Source organism: Electrophorus electricus, chromosome 3, assembly GCF_041902795.1.
Source record: "Electrophorus electricus isolate QZ-2024a chromosome 3, ASM4190279v1, whole genome shotgun sequence".
Taxonomy (NCBI): domain Eukaryota; kingdom Metazoa; phylum Chordata; class Actinopteri; order Gymnotiformes; family Gymnotidae; genus Electrophorus; species Electrophorus electricus.
In genome coordinates, this window is record NC_137499.1 from 6,727,372 (window position 1) to 6,747,500 (window position 20,129).

The following is a 20,129-nucleotide window of genomic DNA, read 5'->3' on the forward strand; positions in this document are numbered from 1 at the left end:
AATGAGCCCTCAACATCAAACTATCATCATTTGTTTAATTTGTGACGACCAGTAGTAGAACTGGAGGTTAGGCAGCGAAGCCCCTCCCAAATCTTTGGGTTTAATGAAGGCTGAAATCTTAATTTAAGGTTTCTTATTGATTCATATGTAATAAATTATACAAGTATTTATGCTTTAAAAAATCAGATCAAGAACAACACCGAGACAACTCTCTGGGTTAGACATATACAAGAGAACATCATCTGCATACAGAGAGACATGATGGTTTTCTCCCACAATTCATATAGCAGAATAGGCCTTGGTTGCCTTATTCTATTGAGAAAGAGGCTTAATCGTCAAAAAACAACAACAACAGAAGAGGAAAGAGTGGGCAGCCCTGCAGACAGCACTTACTAACTGGAAACTCATTAGAGAAAGTTATTTGTGTTTACTCTTGCAACTGGGTGCGAGTAAAGTGCTTTAATAGGGGGTACAAAGATTGTGATTAGATCACTAAAATCTTTAGATCACTAAAATGTATTACATAAACAATGCAGACTGTTAAAGGGTAACTAATTGATGCATGTCCTGTCATTAAATACACATGTGTGTCAGACACAAATGCTTCTTCTTGTTCTGTATCTAACATGTATGCCATGTTTGACTGGTGAGAGAAACCAGGACATACCATTTTGCCCACTTGTAAATTGTACTCAAACAGTCGATGAAGTGGTATTTATAAGTGGGAAACTTGGGATTGTAGATGATCTACATGTTTATAAGATGTGACCTGTACCACGACCTCTGATGAACTTCCACATGAAACCTGATGAATCCTGAAAATGTAATGCGTTTCAAATTTTGACCTCTATGAAACTGAAAGGAGCAGGTACCACACAAGCAGGATGGGTTTTTATCAGTGGGTAAAAGATTTGGATCTCCATGCTTTTTGTGCATTGTAAGCAGAACTTCTGACAAGCACCCGAACAGAGTGAAGTTATATTTACTAGTTAACCACCTTGTACAAACAACTTTCTGATAAGCACCCAAACACAGCAATAAATTAGTAGCTTCTGACTGTCCAGTTGTCATAATTAGTTAATTGGAACTACATCTGCGGCAGTATTTAAAGGCCTAAGTTTAGAGCCAGTGCTTTTTTACCTTTTGGGAAACCAATTTCAAACAAAACATCCACAATTTCCAAACAACTGAAGGTACTATATGCATGTGTATAAATAACTGCATGCGAACATTAAAGTGTTGAGACCACAGACACTGCATTGTTCAAAAAGAAGGCAAGAATTACGTGCCTGGGCTTAAATTTTGGTCAGAAAGATTCAACTGAATCCCAAGACAAGACAAGGAACAGGTGAAGGAGTTGGAGGCATCAGGTACCAAAGAATCTATAGCTGCCATTACAACAGTATTACATCACCACGGCCTGAAGGCTGTCAGGCAAGGAAGAAGCCTACTCCAAGTACAGACTGAATTTTGCAGGTGAGTAGCAGGACAAAGGCTTAGCCTTTTGGAGAAGTGTTTCCTGGTCAGATTAAACAAGAATTTAACTGTTTGGCTATAACGATCAGAAATGTGTATGGTGAAAAAAAAAAAGAGGCTTTTAGAACAAAACATCATACCATCTGTAAAACAAAGGAGTGACAGCATCATGTGTTGTGAGTGTTTTTTTCTTGGAAATGGAGTAGTGCACTTCAGATAACATCATGAGGAAGAAGGATTATCTAGAAATACTAAAACAACTCCTAAAGACATCATCCACAAATATAACCTGATTGCAATGGAGTCTTCCTGCAGGTCCTGAGCATTCCTCCAAATGGCTTAAATGACCCAATGGCTTAAAGACAACAAAGTCAAGGTACCAAAGTGGCCATTATAAAGCCCTGACCTGAATCCCATGGAAAATTTGTGGACTGAACTGAAAACTCATATCAAAGCAAGTAGGACAACTTGAGTTACACCAGTCCTGTCACGAGTAAAGGGACAAAATTCTGGTTTTATGAGAAGCCTGTGGACATCTATCACACATTTTATTCTAGTCAAGCAATTAAAAGTGAATGTCACAAAATACTAACCAAGTATATGTGAATCTTTGACCCAGGAAAAATTTGATGTCTTTGCTATTATTTTGAAAGTACTTCTTGTGGGATCATAAAGTCAATTACCTATAGTCTAAATATTCTATATTTTTGTCCCTTACAAGCCCAGGATCTCAGATTTACCAACTTCTTTTATCCTTGCAACAACTTTTGTTTCCACAGCCAAACTTCTTTGTGAGTGATATAACTGACATTAAATGCAATAAAAAATGATACAGCTATATGACTCCAGTAGCCCATATTAGCCCATGTTTTATTGTACCAAGGAGAATATCTTGGGTAGCCTGGGTAAGGCGAATGGTTTGCAGAAATCTGGGTCTCTTCCCTTAAAAAAAATCACTTTCTGAGGCTCCTGATAACTGCACATCAAAGCAGCCAACTAGGTCAGGGTAAAATTAGCCATTGGCCTAACAGAAATGAGGAAATTTGCCAAATATGGTAATATTTCTTGAGTCTGAAATTACTCTGACATTCTTCTCAAGAAGACTACTCTAGAAAATTCCAAAAGGTATAATAACCAATATTTTAAATGCCATAAATGTTTTATGTAATTTGACAAAGCACAATATTTTTCAAAATAAAAACAAAACTATTCTTTTAAAATACAGTAACAAGTAGCACATAGATTCATCAACATTTACTGTGTTATTGTTTCCCTCATGTATTTAAATGGTCTGCTACAATAGGCCAGTACATCAGGCCATGACATCCCAGCCAGTTGGCATGACAGCATTATGCGAGTGGGAAGCTGACTGTTAAAATCTCTGAATACAGCTGTGCGGCGCTCAGCCTGTCCTGTTGAGGTGGAGGCCACTAAACGGCCTCCAGCTGTGTTCACAGTCATTCTTCACCATGACAGCGCACAGTAACAGGCCAGAGCAGTGGGACAGTAGCCTGACGTCAGTACACCACGTAGGCAGGGCCAGAGCTCAGGTTACCATGGCTCGGGTTATCATGACCTCCAGCGAATCTCTCAAAATCATTTTAAGGCAAAGCGGACATCCGATTAGCCGAAGGGGGAAAAAAGGGGAAAAAAAGCAACTGAGATAAGGATGAGGAGTAAGTATGGAGGCGTTAAAGTCAGCGCAACAGTCATTAAATACATTCACAAGTGTATGGTGTAATAAACAGTTGCATTCATAACAAGGTGCAGGGCTGATAAATATACAGGAAGCATCATGGACTGCGGGGGGGCGAGGATAAAGGAAGACAATAAACAGATTACATATTCTTTTACAATGTAATTTCCTGCAACAAGGACACAGAGGGGTGGGAATGCTATAGACGGTTGATTATGAATATTTTTTTTCCACAAAGCAGGCACACTAACGTTTTTCCTTTCCGAAGAATGAAAACAATGTAGCTTCGCAATAAAAGGAGAAACAGCTGTGCTTTTCCCGCAAAGCAAAAACAAAGTCGTAATTAACGTTTACCTTCGCCCAATTTTTTTAAACTTAGTGTGACATGGACATGAGCAGCATTTAAAATGAAAGCCTAACATGTATCCTGCTGCCGGACTAATGAGCCTATTTTCCAGAACTGGAAATGTCAAGGCCCAGTGACACAATGGATTCTATCAATGCCTCGTTTAACATTAATCAATATTATGTTAACACGTTTCATCTGTTTCTGACTGATGTTGAGTGCAAGTTGCACCCAACATGATTCATCTTTCAACAAATTTTAAAAGCACTTAAGTGTTTTAAAGAAACCCTAGATTTTTAAATGCTGTTGCTGTAGATCTATATTTTAAAATAAGATACTGTTCACTGTTAGAACTTGTTTTTTCAGGAAGGATGACTCTACTACCTTCTTTGGAAACATCCTTGGGAAAGGCTCAGCTATCCTCAAGCCTCTGGGCTGTGGTCCTGTTCTCCCTGCACCAGAAAGATGGAGCCATGGTTCTGAATCAAGCACCACGATGAATCAAGCCATGTCCAAGATGCACTTTACAAAGAGTTCCTTAAAGGCCTTGAGGAGAGAAGTAATAACATATCTTCTGCCTCTGAACACAGCACTAATTCCTAACTCTCAGGGTAGTGATGGAAAGGGCTTGGAAAGGTCATATATATCCAGGAACGGCTGACAGTAGTCAGCAATATCCCTTACCACCAGAAACATTTGAGTAATTACTTAAGTCTAGTTGTTGGCTGTCAAAGATTCTGAAGGGAGTGCATGATAGTCTTGGGAGACAACCATTCTCGCATCGTTCTACTTGGCAACAGACAGCCACATCACGCTGGTTATCTGCAAAGGCGTCAATAAGACGACATTCTAAAAATGGAAAGACGCTTAAAAGTATAAATGCAGCCACTGAAAGCTATAGTGTTTGTGTGGGTTTGCATCCACTGGCCACCGTGAAGGTAGGATTTCTTATCCACTCAACTGAAACTGATATCAAAATATTGATACACATTCTAAATAGTGGAAGTGTTGAATAAACAGTGCGTGTCTGTGATTGTGGTACTGCTAAGCCCTGTGTTTGCCTGGGATTTCTGCCCTGCCTCCACACAGCTTCCTGAGAGAGAGAGAGAGAGAGAGAGAGAGAGAGAGAGAGAGAGAGAGAGAGAGAGAAAGCAGAGAAGCAGCAATAGAGACGGCATGATTGAGGACATCCTGCCTTGCCTCGACTTGTTTTTACAAGTTTTTTTGCCTCAGCATTCCCTTCTGTTGTATTAAACGTCTCCATAAGGTATGAAACACTGCCAGCATTCCAGGACCTGCGACGGTGAAATGAGTCAATGGATCTAATGCACCAGGCTCCTCCATCGTACAATTGGTGAATAGCAGTTAAGATATAGGCCTATTGCTGTAGCTAAAATTATCTTAACATATGAGAATTTAATGTAATTTAAGAACAGACCCATTTTATACCTCCACAAGCAATCTGTCCATTCTGCAGCAGAAAAGATGCTTCGATTGCACATTAGAGGCTTCACACCTTGCCACTTTTGTGACCACAATACATGTCGCTCCAACATGTTTTCTTCCTCTCAGTCTTCTTAGTGAAATAAACCGAGCAATGCCTAGTTTCACTGGGAGGAGTAGGTAAGCACTGAAAGCAACACATGCAAAGTGTGGAATGGTAATAAAGAGCCGGGTCCGTCCAGAGAGACAGTCTTTGCAAAGGTGAGATTTCCACTTAGAATTGATTGGCCGCAATCAATATTGAATGAGGCGGGAGCCATGCTGGAGAGGTGGCTCCATTGGAGCCTATGTCTCATGTTGCTGCAAGCCAAAGCTCAGAAGAACTCCAGTGCAAAAGAGGCTGGACATGGTGTTCCATGGCTCCAAGCAGCTCAAATTGGGGCTTTTGGGGCTGCTTAGGAAGAAGCATCAAATAAAAAGAACATCATAACTGGAACCTATGGCTAGGTACTACACACCTCATACACATATCACTATTTAGGTTTTGCAACATGGCCTCATATAGTACATGAGACATTTATTTCAGTTAACTGGAATAGAAATCATAAATTTACCTTAAATACGGAAATATCATCAGGCCTGTCTAAGTAAACAAATGCAACCTACCAAACATAAAAAAGAAGTTGATTATAAAATAGTCCTGCATCATTTTGAGCGGGGAATTTACATTTGATTCATTGAGTTGGGATACAGGGACATTGGGATAATTACAGAATGCTTGTCGCAATCAATGAAACTAAAAACAAGGACATTGGTAGCTCAGTGGTTAAGGTACTTGACTTGTAATCAGAAGGTTTCCAGTTCAGGTTCCCCCTGTTGGGCCCTTGAGCAAGGCCCTTATCCCTCAATTGTTCAAGTTGTACTCAGTCATAATTGTAAGTTGTGTTGGATAAAAGTGTCAGCTAAATGCCATAAATGTAAAAAACCAAAGTGCCTATACATATTCTTGGCGTCATCATTCAATGCCAAAATCAAATTTAAGGTGTCAGATACTCTCTTGAAAGCAACATTATTTTAGCACTTGTTTACATTTGTAATGTATTTATAGCTTACACTCGTATTTATAACTTAACTGTTTTCTAACTTTACACTGAATGCATGCTGTCCGAACTGCCTCTCCCAGCTACTTGGGATTCAAAGTAACTATGTTCTCTTCCTCTAATCTTCCCAAATTCCAACTGCACCAAGAGTACAGAAGTATTCTGGTATGAGACACTTGGCATGAAATGGGAAATGATTCTGCCCATATTCCATTAAAAAGATGCTAAAGTGATATACCGCGCATATGCAAGATTCCTGGGAATGGTGCCTGTCTCCAACGAAAATACACACTGCACTCTGACTGCTTATTTTTCACACTATGACAAACACGCACCTCATCTTGGCTGTATTTTTAAGCCCCCGTTGTTTGGGTTACCCATAAATGTTTACATCTGTGGTACTGACTCCCTTACATTCACAGAGTTCCACATAAACAAAATACACTAGTCAACTGAAGAAAAAAATGATTGCAATTCCTAAGTGTTTGAGTCACCCTATCATTATTATTTGGTCTAGACAGAACATAAAATGTAAAAGAACCTGTCTACAAATAGACTGCTAAAAACAAGATACATTTAAATGACTTGGAAAAAAAAACAGAGGGTGGCTTTTTAAGAATAAAATGCTGTGCATCATGGATAAGTGCACTATAAGTAAAACCTTTCTTATCTGACTTACCAAGTAGACTGAATATGAGAACTGTGCCAAGAAATACCCTTTAAACTGTTTGATTTCACTAAAGTACCTGCAACAATGAAAGCTGCAAAATGTTATTTCCAGGCAACCTGATATTTTTTCCTAGGTAACACAGTTATCAGATAGGGTAAAAATAAGGTAAAAAACACAAGTCAGCTGTGTTTTTAACCAGTAGTTTAGTCGGTGTTGTTCAGCTTTGCGATCCTATCAAGTTCCCATTTTCCACTGAAACCCAATAACAGGAAAACTCATTCACGATTTTTATTTTATGTATGTATATATTGGCTTCAAATCCATAAAACCAGTGAAATCTCAGCCAGCAGAGGGTAGCCAATAACAGTACATCAAAGGATAACCAGAAGTGAGCACCCAAATGTAAAAATATTCCCCAAAAAGGTGCAAGAACAGAACAAAAGATTAATTCCATCAAAAGACAAAGAAAATGTGGGGAGTTAGTTAGTGTCATAAGATAATATAGTGTTCTTTGACCATAATTAAGTCTACTCTTTGGAAAAGAAATCAGAGAGATGTAAATATGTTTACAAACACATAATAGGCTGTAATAACAAGAGTGGATAGTCCTTATGGAATGTACTTTATGTTGATAACATTTCATTGTAGAGGTGTCATTGGGAGATTATGGTAAGAGTTTTTCTCTGTAGTATGTTTTTCCTTGGCACATGGCTTGTCACAACATCAGTATAAACAAATGTAACCTCTGGTGTCAATCAATCATATGTAGAAACATCTTATACAAATCTGCTATTATCTTTGTCTTTTGTCAGTACTAACAATCCATTTACTTGCTATTATGCAAAATGTGACTTAGATATTAATCTAGCTAAGGCTCTTCTTAAGCAGTTACTACCATTTGCCAGTACAGCTGACTCCCCTACTTCACATACAACCAGAACTTCCACTACTACTTCTGAGTGCATGAAACCTGTCATCATTATCTTCTTCAGAACAATCGGTGACAGAAGATGTTGATGAAACTGACTCTTAAGACCAACATGGTATCCATGGCTGACTTTAGAGAAACCACTTGTAAGAGGCAAGAGAGGCAGTCTGCCATCGGCCCTTTCCAAAAATATGCCTGGATGTGGCTTGAGGAGAACCTAGGCACAGATGGCGGTCCTTAGACCCTGAATCCGAGTTAAAGATTTTGCACTGCGGGCTTAAACGATAAAATTATAAAATGTGTGCATATAACTAGTTAACAACGCCTGAATCGACTTAATTTACCAGAAATATCTTTATTGTGTGAGAATCACAATCTGATATTCAGGGGAATCGTGACTAGCAGGCCTATCTATTCTAATGTCAGGCTACGGCCCATTCATTCTCTGTGTAGGTGGTTGATAAAATCTTCACAACTATCTTTGTCCTTTTAATTTCGTTTATATTAGATTATAGAAGATCCCATCACTTCAACTATCTCAGCGGACAATGTGTATTACAAACCTTAGTAAAATAGATCTGCTGGTGGTGTCCAAAAAAGAATTAATGTAAAATTTCAAACCTAGCGTTACTGGTCTCATTTCACTGTGTGAAGGAGTATGCTAGCGTTAACTACCAGCGCTGATGCTAATATCACAGCAGAGTGCTAGCAAGCAGTCCCAGGATGTTGAATCGAACATATTGTTGCAATGAAAACTAAATAAGTTAAAAGTATTGTAAAAGAGAAAGCTAATCTTGTACGAAGTTTAACAGATAACGGTTGGAGCCTCCGTTGGGCAATAACGTCTCAGCCGGATTCTTTTGCCAACAACTAAGCGCGAGCACACTGCAACAACGTAGGCTGGCCAGCTAACGATAGCAACGTTGGGCCATCTACAAAGAGATAGCTAGCTACATACCTAAGTACATCTTTTTTGACTGCAGAATTGTTGTACTTAAAAAGGAAAGCACTACAATAAATGAAAAGTAACAATTAAAGCGTCGGGTGAAAGTACAGCGAAAACAACAAGCTGAACTTGGGCGTCACCTTACCTGACTCGCTTTATGAAATTGCTTCTTCAACCCCGCCACCGACATCCTCAGAAAAGGTAAGAAAACACAAAAGGAGAAAGCTAAAAAAAAAAAAAAAAAAAAAAAAAAGGGCGGGATGAACAATGAAAACAAAATCAAAACACTCTATAAATATAAAACAATCCTTTACTGGTCCCAGAAAGATCACACTAGGCGTTCTCCTATTTGAATTAGTGTGTAACCGTCCGCTGACAGACGCATTTCGCGGTGGGCTTTTTCCTCCACTGGGAAGAGGTGGTCGAGTCTCGTGGAAGATTGTTAGTACAGATCACGTGGACATACGTCAGTGACCCCCCCCCCCCCCCGAAACATCCATTTAAACCAAATACAACTTGTCTTCTCTCATGGCTGCTGGCAAGTCGAGTTGGCAATCCAAAATGCGGCCGAACGCCTAATCGCAATGTGTCTAAGAAACTGATTTCACTTTTAGACCTATTAGCACGCTTCCTTTTTTAGTCAGCCTCTCGAAATAATATTTAACCCACCTCGGGTTAAACTATAATTAAACTATATTCCTGCATTTATACTGAAGTAAGTTCTCAATGATCCAATGCTGATGACCGAGTTAGCTAATATTTCGAAAAGGTCTAGTCCCGTTCATAACTATTTGCTACCCTCCAGTGGTCCTAAACAGTCTTCGCAGCGAATGATGAGGATTGGTGTAGGCTTCGTACAGCACATATATATGCATATACCTGCTGATATACTATTGTTACCTATACTATTGAGATATACAGTGGTGTGAAAAAGTGTTTGCCCCTTCCTGATATCTTTTTTTTTGCATGTTTTTTCCACACTTAAATGTTTCACATCCTCAAACAAATTTAAATATTAGACAAAGATAACACAAGTAAACACAAAATGCAATTTTTAAATGAAGGTTTTTATTATTAAGGGGATAAGAAATCCAAACCTACATGGCCCTGAGTGATTTGCCCCCCGTTAAAACATACATTAACTGTGGTTTATCACATCTTTGGAAGGCTGAGTTCAGTTTCTCTAGCCACACCTGTTCTCAATCAAGAAATCACTTAAGTAGGACCTGCTGGACAAAGTGAAATAGACTAAAAGGTCTGCAAAAGCTAAACAGACTGCTGTGAGCTAAAAAAAAAAAAAAAAAAAAAGATTCAGGAACAAATGTGATGCAAAGTATCTAAGATCTATCAGTCTGGAAAAGGAAATAAAGCCATTTCTAAAGCTTTGGGATTCCAGTGAACCACAGTGAGAGCCATTATCCATAAATGGCGAGAACATGGAACAGTGGTAAACCGACCAAAATTACCCCAAGAGTGCAGTGACAACTCATCCAAGAGGTCACAAAAGACCCCACCACAACAGCCAAAGAACTGCAAAACATAAGGTTTTTATTATTAAGGGGAAAAAAATCCAAACCTACATGGCCCTGTGTGAAAATGTGATTGCCCCCTAAACCTAATAACTGGTTGGGCCACCCTTAGCAGCAACAACTGCAGTCAAGTGTTTGTGGGTCATGTAGGTTTGGATTTTTTATTCCCCTTAATAAAAACCTTCACTTAAAAACTGCATTTTGTTTACTTATCTTTGTCTAATATTTAAATTTGTTTAATCTGAAACATTTAAGTGTGACACATGCAAAAAAAAAAAAGATATCAGGAAGGGGGCAAACAGTTTTTCACACCACTGTACTTGATGTTCTACTATTGTTACCCTTTGGATTCTGAAAACTAAAGGGAAAAGGCTGAATGTGTGAATCTACCAGAGGTCAACCCATGATAAAATGATAAAAGTGGTCTAAAATTGTTTCCAGTTTAGAAATAGATAATTTTTTTTCCCCACAGTTTCTTAAGTTATTTTGTACATATGCTGTACCATAGACTGTACTGTGTATTGTGACGTTGTTGTGTACCTGCCAGAAGATGGCAGTATTTTCTACACATAAACATTCATGATGCATCTAGTCTGTATTAGTCACTTCTACATCACATGTCTTCAACTACAGTTTTGGATGGCCACAGTATTATACAATTCATTGTTTATCCTCTTCAAACTTGTTAAGTTCGTGTTAATTAATTACTTTAATCAGATGTGATTGATCTTGAGTCAACCCTTTTCCATATTCAGTAATTAGGATGCTGTCTTGACTAAATAGCTGTGGCTGATAAAAAAGGTGGAGATCTGTGGGGTAGGAGCAAAAATTGCAATTGTCCCTTGAGTGGGGAAAAAACCCACAGGCCTAGAGTTGAGTTTCACTAGGCCAGTTCTTCAGCAGCTCCAAGGAGTACTTTTTTTTTTGTTTGTTTATCTCACAACACATTGAAATCTATTATTGGGCATTCTCAAACTTATCACTGCTACCGGGAAGGTGTGCTACCCAGTTTAAGTGTGTTGTCTCAATCAGTCAAACAATGAAAACTGGCTTGCCAACTCACACAACATCCTCAGTTGTGTCCACTATCAGTTAGTTGGACAGATGCAGTATATCTCCATCAATAAAGAGTAACATCTTATCCATAAAAGGCAGGAAATCCAGCTAAAACGTATCTTAGTAAAGAGAAGAAAAAAAAAACTTCACAAATAAATAACACTCTTCATAGAATTAAATGCTTCTACAGAACTATTCACATTCTCTGTGGATTTAATGAAGACTTTGCTGAAATGCATGGCGCACCCCACAAGGAAATAGTTTTTGTTCAGGGTTTTTAAGCACAGATGTAAGATGTGATTTCCTGTCTGGGATGTGGAAGAGGAATTGAGACTGCAGAACACATGTATGTTCCTGTGGCTATGTTTGTGTTAAAGCTGCCAAAATAATGAAAGGGTTGCTTTCAAAGGTGAAGAACTGGGCTTGTCTGTTATTTTCAGATTACCTTTTTCAAAAGCTTTGGTTTTTCGAGGCTCTTGGTATACTGTATTTTCACAGAGAGACATGGATAAGAGCATTTCTTTGTTGGATAGAATCCCACTGGACTGCTGGTATTGTAAACAGGAAGAAGCAATCAGCTGTTCAGTATTGTAAAAAGTACCAGGCTTTCTATACCTTTTTTTCAAGCTTACATTTATTATGCAAGATGTGTATGCATGTATAATGAAATAAAATCTATTTCCAGTGATTCCAAATTCCAATGATATCTACATCTGTCATTATACATGTACACTGCCAGGCCAAAAAAAAAAAAAAAGGTCACACTATAATATTTTGTTGGGATGCCTTTAGCTTTGATTACAGCACACATTCGCTGTGGCATCGTTTCCACGAGCTTCTGCAATGTCACAACATTTATTTCTGTCCAGAGTTGCATTAATTTTTCCCCAAGATCTTGTATTGATGATGGTTTAGGCCAGTTTCACTGGTAAAATATATAGCTCTGTAGATGATTATGACAATAAAGCAATACATGCAGTTAAAAATTAATGGCAAGCTCTTCATGTCTAGACAATGTTTTGGGAGTAGCAACCCCTTCATCATGTCCTACATGACCACAATGTCAGCACATTTCTCTCCACCATATCACACATTACTAATGTGACATGGACATTCTCTTGTATAACATGCTTTGCCTTGTATAACTTCTGAAAGATTTGTCAAATTCTTTCTAGTCAAGCCACTCGTCATCTCAAGCTGGTCTACTGCAGCTCACTTTTGACAAGCCTCCCTACATATGCCACTAGACCATTGCAGCTGATCCAGAATGCAGCTGCACAACTCATATTCAGTCTTCTCAAGTTCACAGACATTGTGTCACTGCTGTGTTTCCTCCACTGGCTTCCTGTAGTCGCCTGCATCAGATTTAATAGTCTGAATCTTGCCAAAAATAAATCTGCTACCTCCTACCCGAAACGTTATTTCTCACCTTGCACTGTATCTCACACTCTTCATTCATCAAGTACAACTCATCTCAGATGGTTCAAGGAACTGCCACTACCTGTCTGTACAGCAGAGTCCATTGCTGTCTTCAAATGTATACTAAGACCCATTTCTTCAAGAAGTCAGTGATCTCTAGCCATGTCAAAGAACCAATTCACCAATACTACTCTTTTATAATTGCATATATATATATATATATTAAAAACCAAACCTTGTATATATTTTCTTCATATGTTTCTCCTTGACAGGGTACTAGCTTAATGCTTAGACTCTGACCATAAAGACTTTTTGCATGGAAATAACACACTTTTGGAAATCATTATTGACAAAAACATCTGCTAAATGCTGTAAAAGTAAATCTAAATTTGTCAGAAAGGCTGCCCTCAACATGAACACAACATTCCATTCTCTGAACAGTATGAATTATCTAGCCACTCAAATGTTGGGTGAAATCTCTCAGCGTATGAGTCATACTGAATAACAGAATTACACAACAGCATATACTCACTGCTGACACAAGTTTTGCACAAGACTGGAATTCCTTTTGTTTTTTCACCACCAAAACTACTTTGATTGTCACATTGGAACTACATGTAGCAATTATCTTTCTTAGTAGTTTTATATTGACCAGGATACATAAGCTGTTAAGCTTTATAGTTGGCTTTGTTACTGAGTAGAGTTTGTTGCATTGTAATTTTGTTGCATTGTAATTCTGAAACCAGAATGGTCATGTGATTTTCAAGCATGATATAATGACACCAAATGCTGAGACATCCAGCAGCTGTTCTGCGTGAATCCACCACACTTTATATTGGTTTCTTCTTTGTAAAAGTCACATACCCACAACCCTTCATAAACAAATATGCCTTGCTACAAAGTGACGGCCAATTCTTATATAAGGAATACATGCAATTAGAGTGCAAAAAAAACCCAAGGGATTCATAAACATCTTTGAAACATAAATAAGAGTTGAGCCAATGCATCACTGTGTCAGGCAATATTATACATCCTGGGTGTAGTGTCACCTAACTAGTTATTTCCTTCAGACCTCTAATTAGCTCTATGTATTTTAGGTCGACTTGCTGTTGTATGGTCTAGACGTTCTAGATAGAGCTGAGCCTTTACATGCACCTGAAGCCGCAGTTTGAAAATTTAACACAACAGTGTTGAAACCCTGGCAATTAATTTTTTTAAATGATGGAGGGTTCCAGCAGAGCTCTCAGTATTGGGAACAGTTAATGGGTAAAGACCAATATTTTAAATATTTCAATAGGTTGTTTATAAAGTTGATTACAAAGTTTGTAAACAATGGGCCCATGGTACTTGGTATGATTCAAATGAGGCATAAAGAATGATGCCTTCATAATAAAAATCAGTGCATACATACATTTGATTTAAATATGCCTTAAGACATAATTGACTGGCTTCAATCAGCCTAACAAATCTACAAGTTGAAATAGTTATAAATATATTCAAATTTGTATTGCTTAGCTCTACGCTTTTTGTACTCATTATGTTCACAACTGTGCTTAGGTACTGAATTTTGAACAGTTTCAGTGTTTACATGTTTCCCGACACCTGGAATATTTTAATATTGATCCCTTGGATCAATTTGGCTTTCAGGGAGGGAATATCCCATTCTTAGTGACGGCCACCACTTCGTAAATACTTTCCCGTATTACCACTGTATTGTGTTTCATGTGGAAACGATGAATGCTAATGAGCTATTCTGTATGATTGGAGATTAGGAACTGGCGTGGCGCTTTATGCATATGCATGAGTCACGCGTACAAAGAGCGCTGCGCCACACTAGGCAATGACATATCGACTTACATCTTTGGACAGAGTGAGGGTTACCTGCTTCAACAGTGCTTGAACGGCAACCTAGCTTCTGTCTCTTCAAAGCACTTAGTTCGCTTCTTTGATTCTAGTTAATTTATCACAGTTGGTTAATTCGGCCGATAACTTGGAGATTACCGTCCAACGCAGTTTTTCCCCTGCGAAATACCTACCGTAAAACAATCGAGCGTAGTTGGCTTGCTAACTAACCTAGCTAACGCTAAGTGTGAACAACTAATTTCTGTTTTCAGAAGGAAAATAAGCAACCAAGGTAAGCCTGAGTTAACGTCCTCTTACAAGCAGCTCCAACGACAACATATCTAGCTAACGAATAGGCTGGATATCGAGTTAAAGGTACTGATGGTTTGTGCGACCCGATTTGTTTTATGGGCCTAAATGTGCAGATGGCGGCTAGCCCAGATAGCGATTAAAACAAAGACCGCATTGCAGTAACTAGCTAAAGGTGGACGCCGTTACCGGGCGGCTTTAACGTTCTTTAAACTTAACGCTATCGAGCCTGTTTAGTTATCCACCATATCAGCTTTCACAGCAGTTAAAGCGAAGCTTTAATCCTTTATTTAAAGCCAGTTAACACTTTTTAATAAGTTTGTTTGGCTGGCTTTCTTAAGCGTGTTGAATAACCTAGCTAAGACTCGAATATTTCGGTTACAGGGCTGACTAACGTTAGTTTAGCTGACTAGTTGATGCGTATTAACATGGTTTATAAGATGGCTAGCGGTCTTAGTTGGGGTCGAGTTTGAATGTCCGCCAACTACCACAAAGGTCCTTTGGAGTGTTGAATGTGCCATGGTTCCTAACAGGCAATTTCGAAGAGGCCATATCTAAATAAGCCAGGCCGTGGCGTTGGTTGCACCCTTCATTGCGATAAGGGTAGAAGTGCCCTTCAGAACGTAATGGGCTCGGTAGCTAGTAATGGCGTTATGAGCCGAGTCGGATGTGGACACAGCAATTAGGAGCTGGCTTTGCAAACCGTCTCCTAGTCCCTTGAAATTAAACAAATAAACGGGGAACGCGTCCAGCGTTAACTATTTGGAAGTTTATGGTATTGGAGAGGTGTTAACGTGACGTTTTATATAGCCATAATTATAATCTCTGTTGTTTTGTCACTACCACCACTCCCAGTTGTCAACAGTTTCACAGTATGGAGATGTGAGAATGAAGACTTTCACTTATTGGAATTGAACACTAAAACTGCTGTCATGGCTAAATGTTTGCTGTTGGCTTAACTTGTCTTGCAGCATGACATCTCAGGTGAGACAGAACTTCCACCAGGACTGTGAGGCTGCCATCAACCGGCAGATCAACCTGGAGATGTATGCCTCTTATGTCTACTTGTCCATGGTAAGTCACACTGGAGGCTTGTGCTGGTGAGGATGGGGACATGAGACTGTGATTCAGGGTCAGGCTGTTGACTGTTTCTGTCTATTGTAGGCATACTACTTTGACAGGGATGATCAGGCCCTCCACAACTTTGCAAAGTTTTTTCGCAAGCAGTCACATGAGGAGCGAGAGCATGCTGAAAAACTGATGAAACTTCAGAACCAGAGGGGAGGAAGGATCTTTCTGCAGGACATCAAGGTGGGTGTGGATGGCTGTCAGATGCAGGGCATGGGGGTGGTGTGGTGTGGAGATACCAAGAGCTGGCTTGGGTGGAGTTCTTATCATTCAGAGCCAATGCCTAAGCACAACTGTCTGAAATGAGTACAAAGATTACTGCCATTAGCCTAGTGCTACAGGTGCTATCACTTCCTTGGTTTAACTCTTGAGACAGAAACCTGAGCGTGATGAGTGGGGCAGTGGTGTTGAAGCTCTGGAGTGTGCCCTGCAGCTGGAGAAGAGTGTCAACCAATCTCTGCTGGACATGCACAAGGTTGCCACTGACCACAATGACCCTCATGTAAGCAGAGTTTTAATTGTTTGCAGTGTCTCAGCAAAAGCATGCCGAGTTGGGCCTAAATGAGTTGGCTTAAGCAGTGAAGACGTCTTCCTTTTCTTTACAGATGTGTGACTTCATTGAGACTCACTACCTGGATGAACAGGTGAAGTCCATCAAGGAGCTGGCTGACTGGGTTACTAACCTCCGCCGCATGGGAGCGCCCCAGAACGGCATGGCCGAGTACTTGTTTGACAAGCACACACTGGGAGGCGAGAGCAGTTAAAGCTCACTTCTGCAGTCATCCATGTCCCCTTTTTCCCAGTTAATCTATTCCATCCTACTCCTTTTCCTCAGGGTGCCTGGCATTTGTTTTAAGGCAGTGGTCCCTGTTAGTGCTTTAGTTTAGGTCTTGTGCTAAATTACCAGTTACTACTGTGTATGCACTGCATATTACTACTTGTATTCTATCCAAATAAATGGCAACCTCTGGTTTCTGATCTAGTGTTCTAGTCTGGATTTATCCACAATCTTAAATCAACCTTGGTTGGGTGCATTGTTTACATTATTGCATCAGTTGAGTCATTGAAGTGTTAGCTGGACAAGATCTGTTGTACTTGGAGTTCAACTTCTACATCAAATTGCCTTGTAATATCTTGATGCATCCCCACTGTTAGGTCCACTGTGGCATTTTTAAAGCATAGGGCTTTAGGTGCAAGTCATTTCCTTAACTTCCAAATTGGTGCAGCCCTACCCAGTTTCCCAGTAAGACAACATGGGTGCTTTGGTCTGAAAATGGTGGTTTCGTGCTTAGGTTTCTGAATGAAGGCCCACTGTACCTAAAAGAAATTTGCTGGCTGCCTTAAATACAGGTGTAGATGGTAAATGTTTATGGCAGTTTCTCAGTTGTAACATTTGGGGTAAGACATGGAGCAGGACACAATTCAAGTGGCTCTTTGAGATCCAAGTTCCACCATTGGGTAGATTTTTAAACCATGCTTAAGTGCATGTGTGTATGCAAATAGTATCTTGAAGCAACAAGCTCAGGTTTGAAGATTTTGGACTGTCATAAAGAAACTTGGGTGCAAAGGTGAAGTGAACTAATCCAAACTGGGTTTCTATTTTATTTATATACCTGTAATGTGAAACAGCCTGTTTGGGTATTAAAAACATGGCCACTTCTTTTTAGATGTTTTCATGCAAGTGTCTACTAAATGTTTCAGCTAGCCCAGAAGTACCCAATGCTGAGGTAGATTATTGTGAATGTGTTGAATTGCATATTTCTACCAACCCCAGGAAGCAGTGCAGTTACTATACACTTCAGCATTCTATTTTCATTTCCAGAAGAGGGAGCAATAGATGAACAGCTGTATGAGCAAAAATTAAAAATGATATTTTGTATCTTAAATCCTTTTTATTTGGTTTTTAAAATGAAAACTGCTTTTCATTTTAAAGTTTCAGTTTATGTACACATACCTTGTAGGTTACAGATGTGACACTTTACATTTCTTTTGACAACCAAATTTAAATTGTCCTGCAAGTTGCCTAAATCTGAGTATTGCTTGTACTTTCAGTTTGTACCAAATATTGTGTGGAGACCCAAACATGGCCATTCAGGTTTTCAGGCCCATTTAAATAATCCTAGTACGTACTGAAGTTGACCTGAATAAGTTTGCTTGGTTAATGTGCATACCCAAATGGGCCAACTTCGTGCTTCAGTCTTTCACTTTTCACCAATATTTCTTCTATTGTGTAGTCTAAACTTAATGCTAAATTTACCATTCCTTGAAAGCTAAATTGAGCTGCATTGTCTTCCCATTATAGTTTAAGTCCAATAATCATTGCACATACGTCCTGCTCTGACTTCCCGATAGTCCCCCACACAGATTCAGTTACAGTCTCTTACAGGAAATGAGCACTTGGAGTGATCGATACATTGTACTTGTCATTCTGAGTGGTGATGCATGAATGTGAGGCTTCACTACTCAGTATTATTGTTTAGCTACAGTCAATGCACAGCACAGTGGCAGGCCCTTACGGTAATATGTCAATAAGAGAGTGCAAAGTACAGGCACATCTGAGCCCAGAGATAAAAGGCTCATTTTATGACAGGGTGGACCTGTTTCTGCTGAGCCAGCATATGACAAATTCCATGGCATGGGTTGAGAAGCTTTCACGTGAGACGTTTGCTTCATTTCTTTAGTGATTAAAATCTTTATTTCATTTTTTCATATTAAATAAAGAAGGAAAATAATGAAATACAATAGGGAAAAATGTAAAAGAATTGAACAGGAATGATATCCATAATTAGATTTGAAGTACGATTTTATTTTATGCAATTAAATTTTTTAATGAATTATTTTGATTTGCCTGCAAAGTATCCAGACAAAAGGAAACATGCCTTGTATCCAAATCACAAGCACTCTGTAGTCAAAGTAGATACAGAAACAGGGCGCATGAAGCTATTACAGTTTAAAAATCAAGCATTATCATAAATGTAACATAATTTAACCTGTTTGAGCCAGCAAGATTTACTGTTGCCTTAACCATGCTTTGAGTTTAATACTTGCTGGGGAGTCCTCGCGGCCTATAGACATTAGGGTCACCTCCGTTACGCCCCCAGCGATTGGATCTTTGGTCGGCTGCTGCGTCCTTGTTTCCATGGCGGGTGATTCCCTGCAGCCACTCTCTCCCATCGCTGCACAGAAAAACGTTCAGAGATCAGATACACATTTGAGACAATGGATATAAGTGCAGATCCAATTTGATTGTCATTGTACTTTCTCTTTAAGACAGAATGAGTCAGTAAGGATCTATAGCAAGGGTGCCCAGTCCAGTACTGGAGATGATAACTAGAAGGTATCCTGCCAACAGTTCTCTACTCTTGTGTGTATAAGAATTATATATGTGTAAGCTTCAGTAAAGAATGCCTGAGCTCAAAGGCATTAGCTTAAGGCCCTTCTATGCACATGCACTCCAATTTATTAGGTATGCCAATACCAGTTAATAGTTGCTAATACCAGTTTGGATACTTTTGCCTTCAGAACTGCTTTAATTCTTCTGGATTGAGATCTGGTGAATCAATGTTTTTCCAATCTTTTCTTGTCCAATTTTGGTGAACTTGTACGAGCTGTAGCCTTAGTTGCTTGTGCTTAGCTGAGGAGTGGCCGGTGTGGTCTTCTGCTGCTGTAGCCCATCTGCTTTAAGGTTCAAAGTGTTGTGTATTCAGAGATGCTCTTTTGCATACATGAGTTGTAATATTTGGTTATTTGAATGAATGTTGCTTTTCTATCAGTTCAAACCAGTCAGGTCATTCTCTTCTGACCTCTGGCATCAACAAGGCATTTTTACCCAGAGAACCGCTGCTCACTCTATATTGTCTCTTTTTCAGACCACTCTCTGTATACCCTAGAGACAGTTGTGTTGTGTGTGTATATATATAGATATATATACATATATATACATATATATATATATATATATATATATATATATATATATATATATATATATATATACACACTTTTCTTTTGGCTAATTGTAAAAAGTATTTTCCTAAATCATTAGGGTATGGAATGGAAATGCCCAGAAATGTGGGGTTGTTTAATATTTGGTTAGTTGTCGTTTAAGTCCCAAAAGCTGCACTTTCAATACAAACATGGTACAGGAGTTATGTAAAAGCTGTTAAAGTACTCTGAATGCAGATCCAGTACTATGGCTGTGTAAATTGCTATACAGATGTACACAGCCACTAGAAGGTTTT

The 20,129-nt window shown here is 39.1% G+C and overlaps 2 protein-coding genes across 4 annotated transcripts in view; one reads left to right on the top strand and one right to left on the bottom strand.

Annotated features, from left to right (window-relative positions):
* The window catches only part of sh3gl3a (SH3-domain GRB2-like 3a), a 33,599-nt gene extending 24,512 nt beyond the window's left edge, over window positions 1–9,087 (bottom strand). Inside the window, exon 1 of one of the 3 annotated variants that reach the window (XM_027019850.3) lies at window positions 8,751–9,087. In XM_027019850.3, coding sequence (XP_026875651.1) covers window positions 8,751–8,795 — 45 coding nt within the window. In that variant the 5' untranslated portion in view covers window positions 8,796–9,087. The remainder of the gene's footprint in view (window positions 1–8,750) is intronic. The other 2 variants (XM_081710058.1, XM_027019849.3) reach the window with 2 other exon arrangements.
* Window positions 9,088–14,445: 5,358 nt separating this feature from the next.
* Window positions 14,446–16,866, top strand: fth1a (ferritin, heavy polypeptide 1a). The gene is made up of 5 exons (XM_027019834.3): window positions 14,446–14,743; window positions 15,732–15,834; window positions 15,925–16,071; window positions 16,265–16,390; window positions 16,494–16,866. The coding sequence occupies exons 2-5, from the start codon at window positions 15,733–15,735 to the stop codon at window positions 16,650–16,652; spliced, it is 534 nt and encodes a 177-aa protein (XP_026875635.1). The 5' UTR covers window positions 14,446–14,743; window position 15,732; the 3' UTR covers window positions 16,653–16,866.
* Window positions 16,867–20,129: the final 3,263 nt, after the last annotated feature.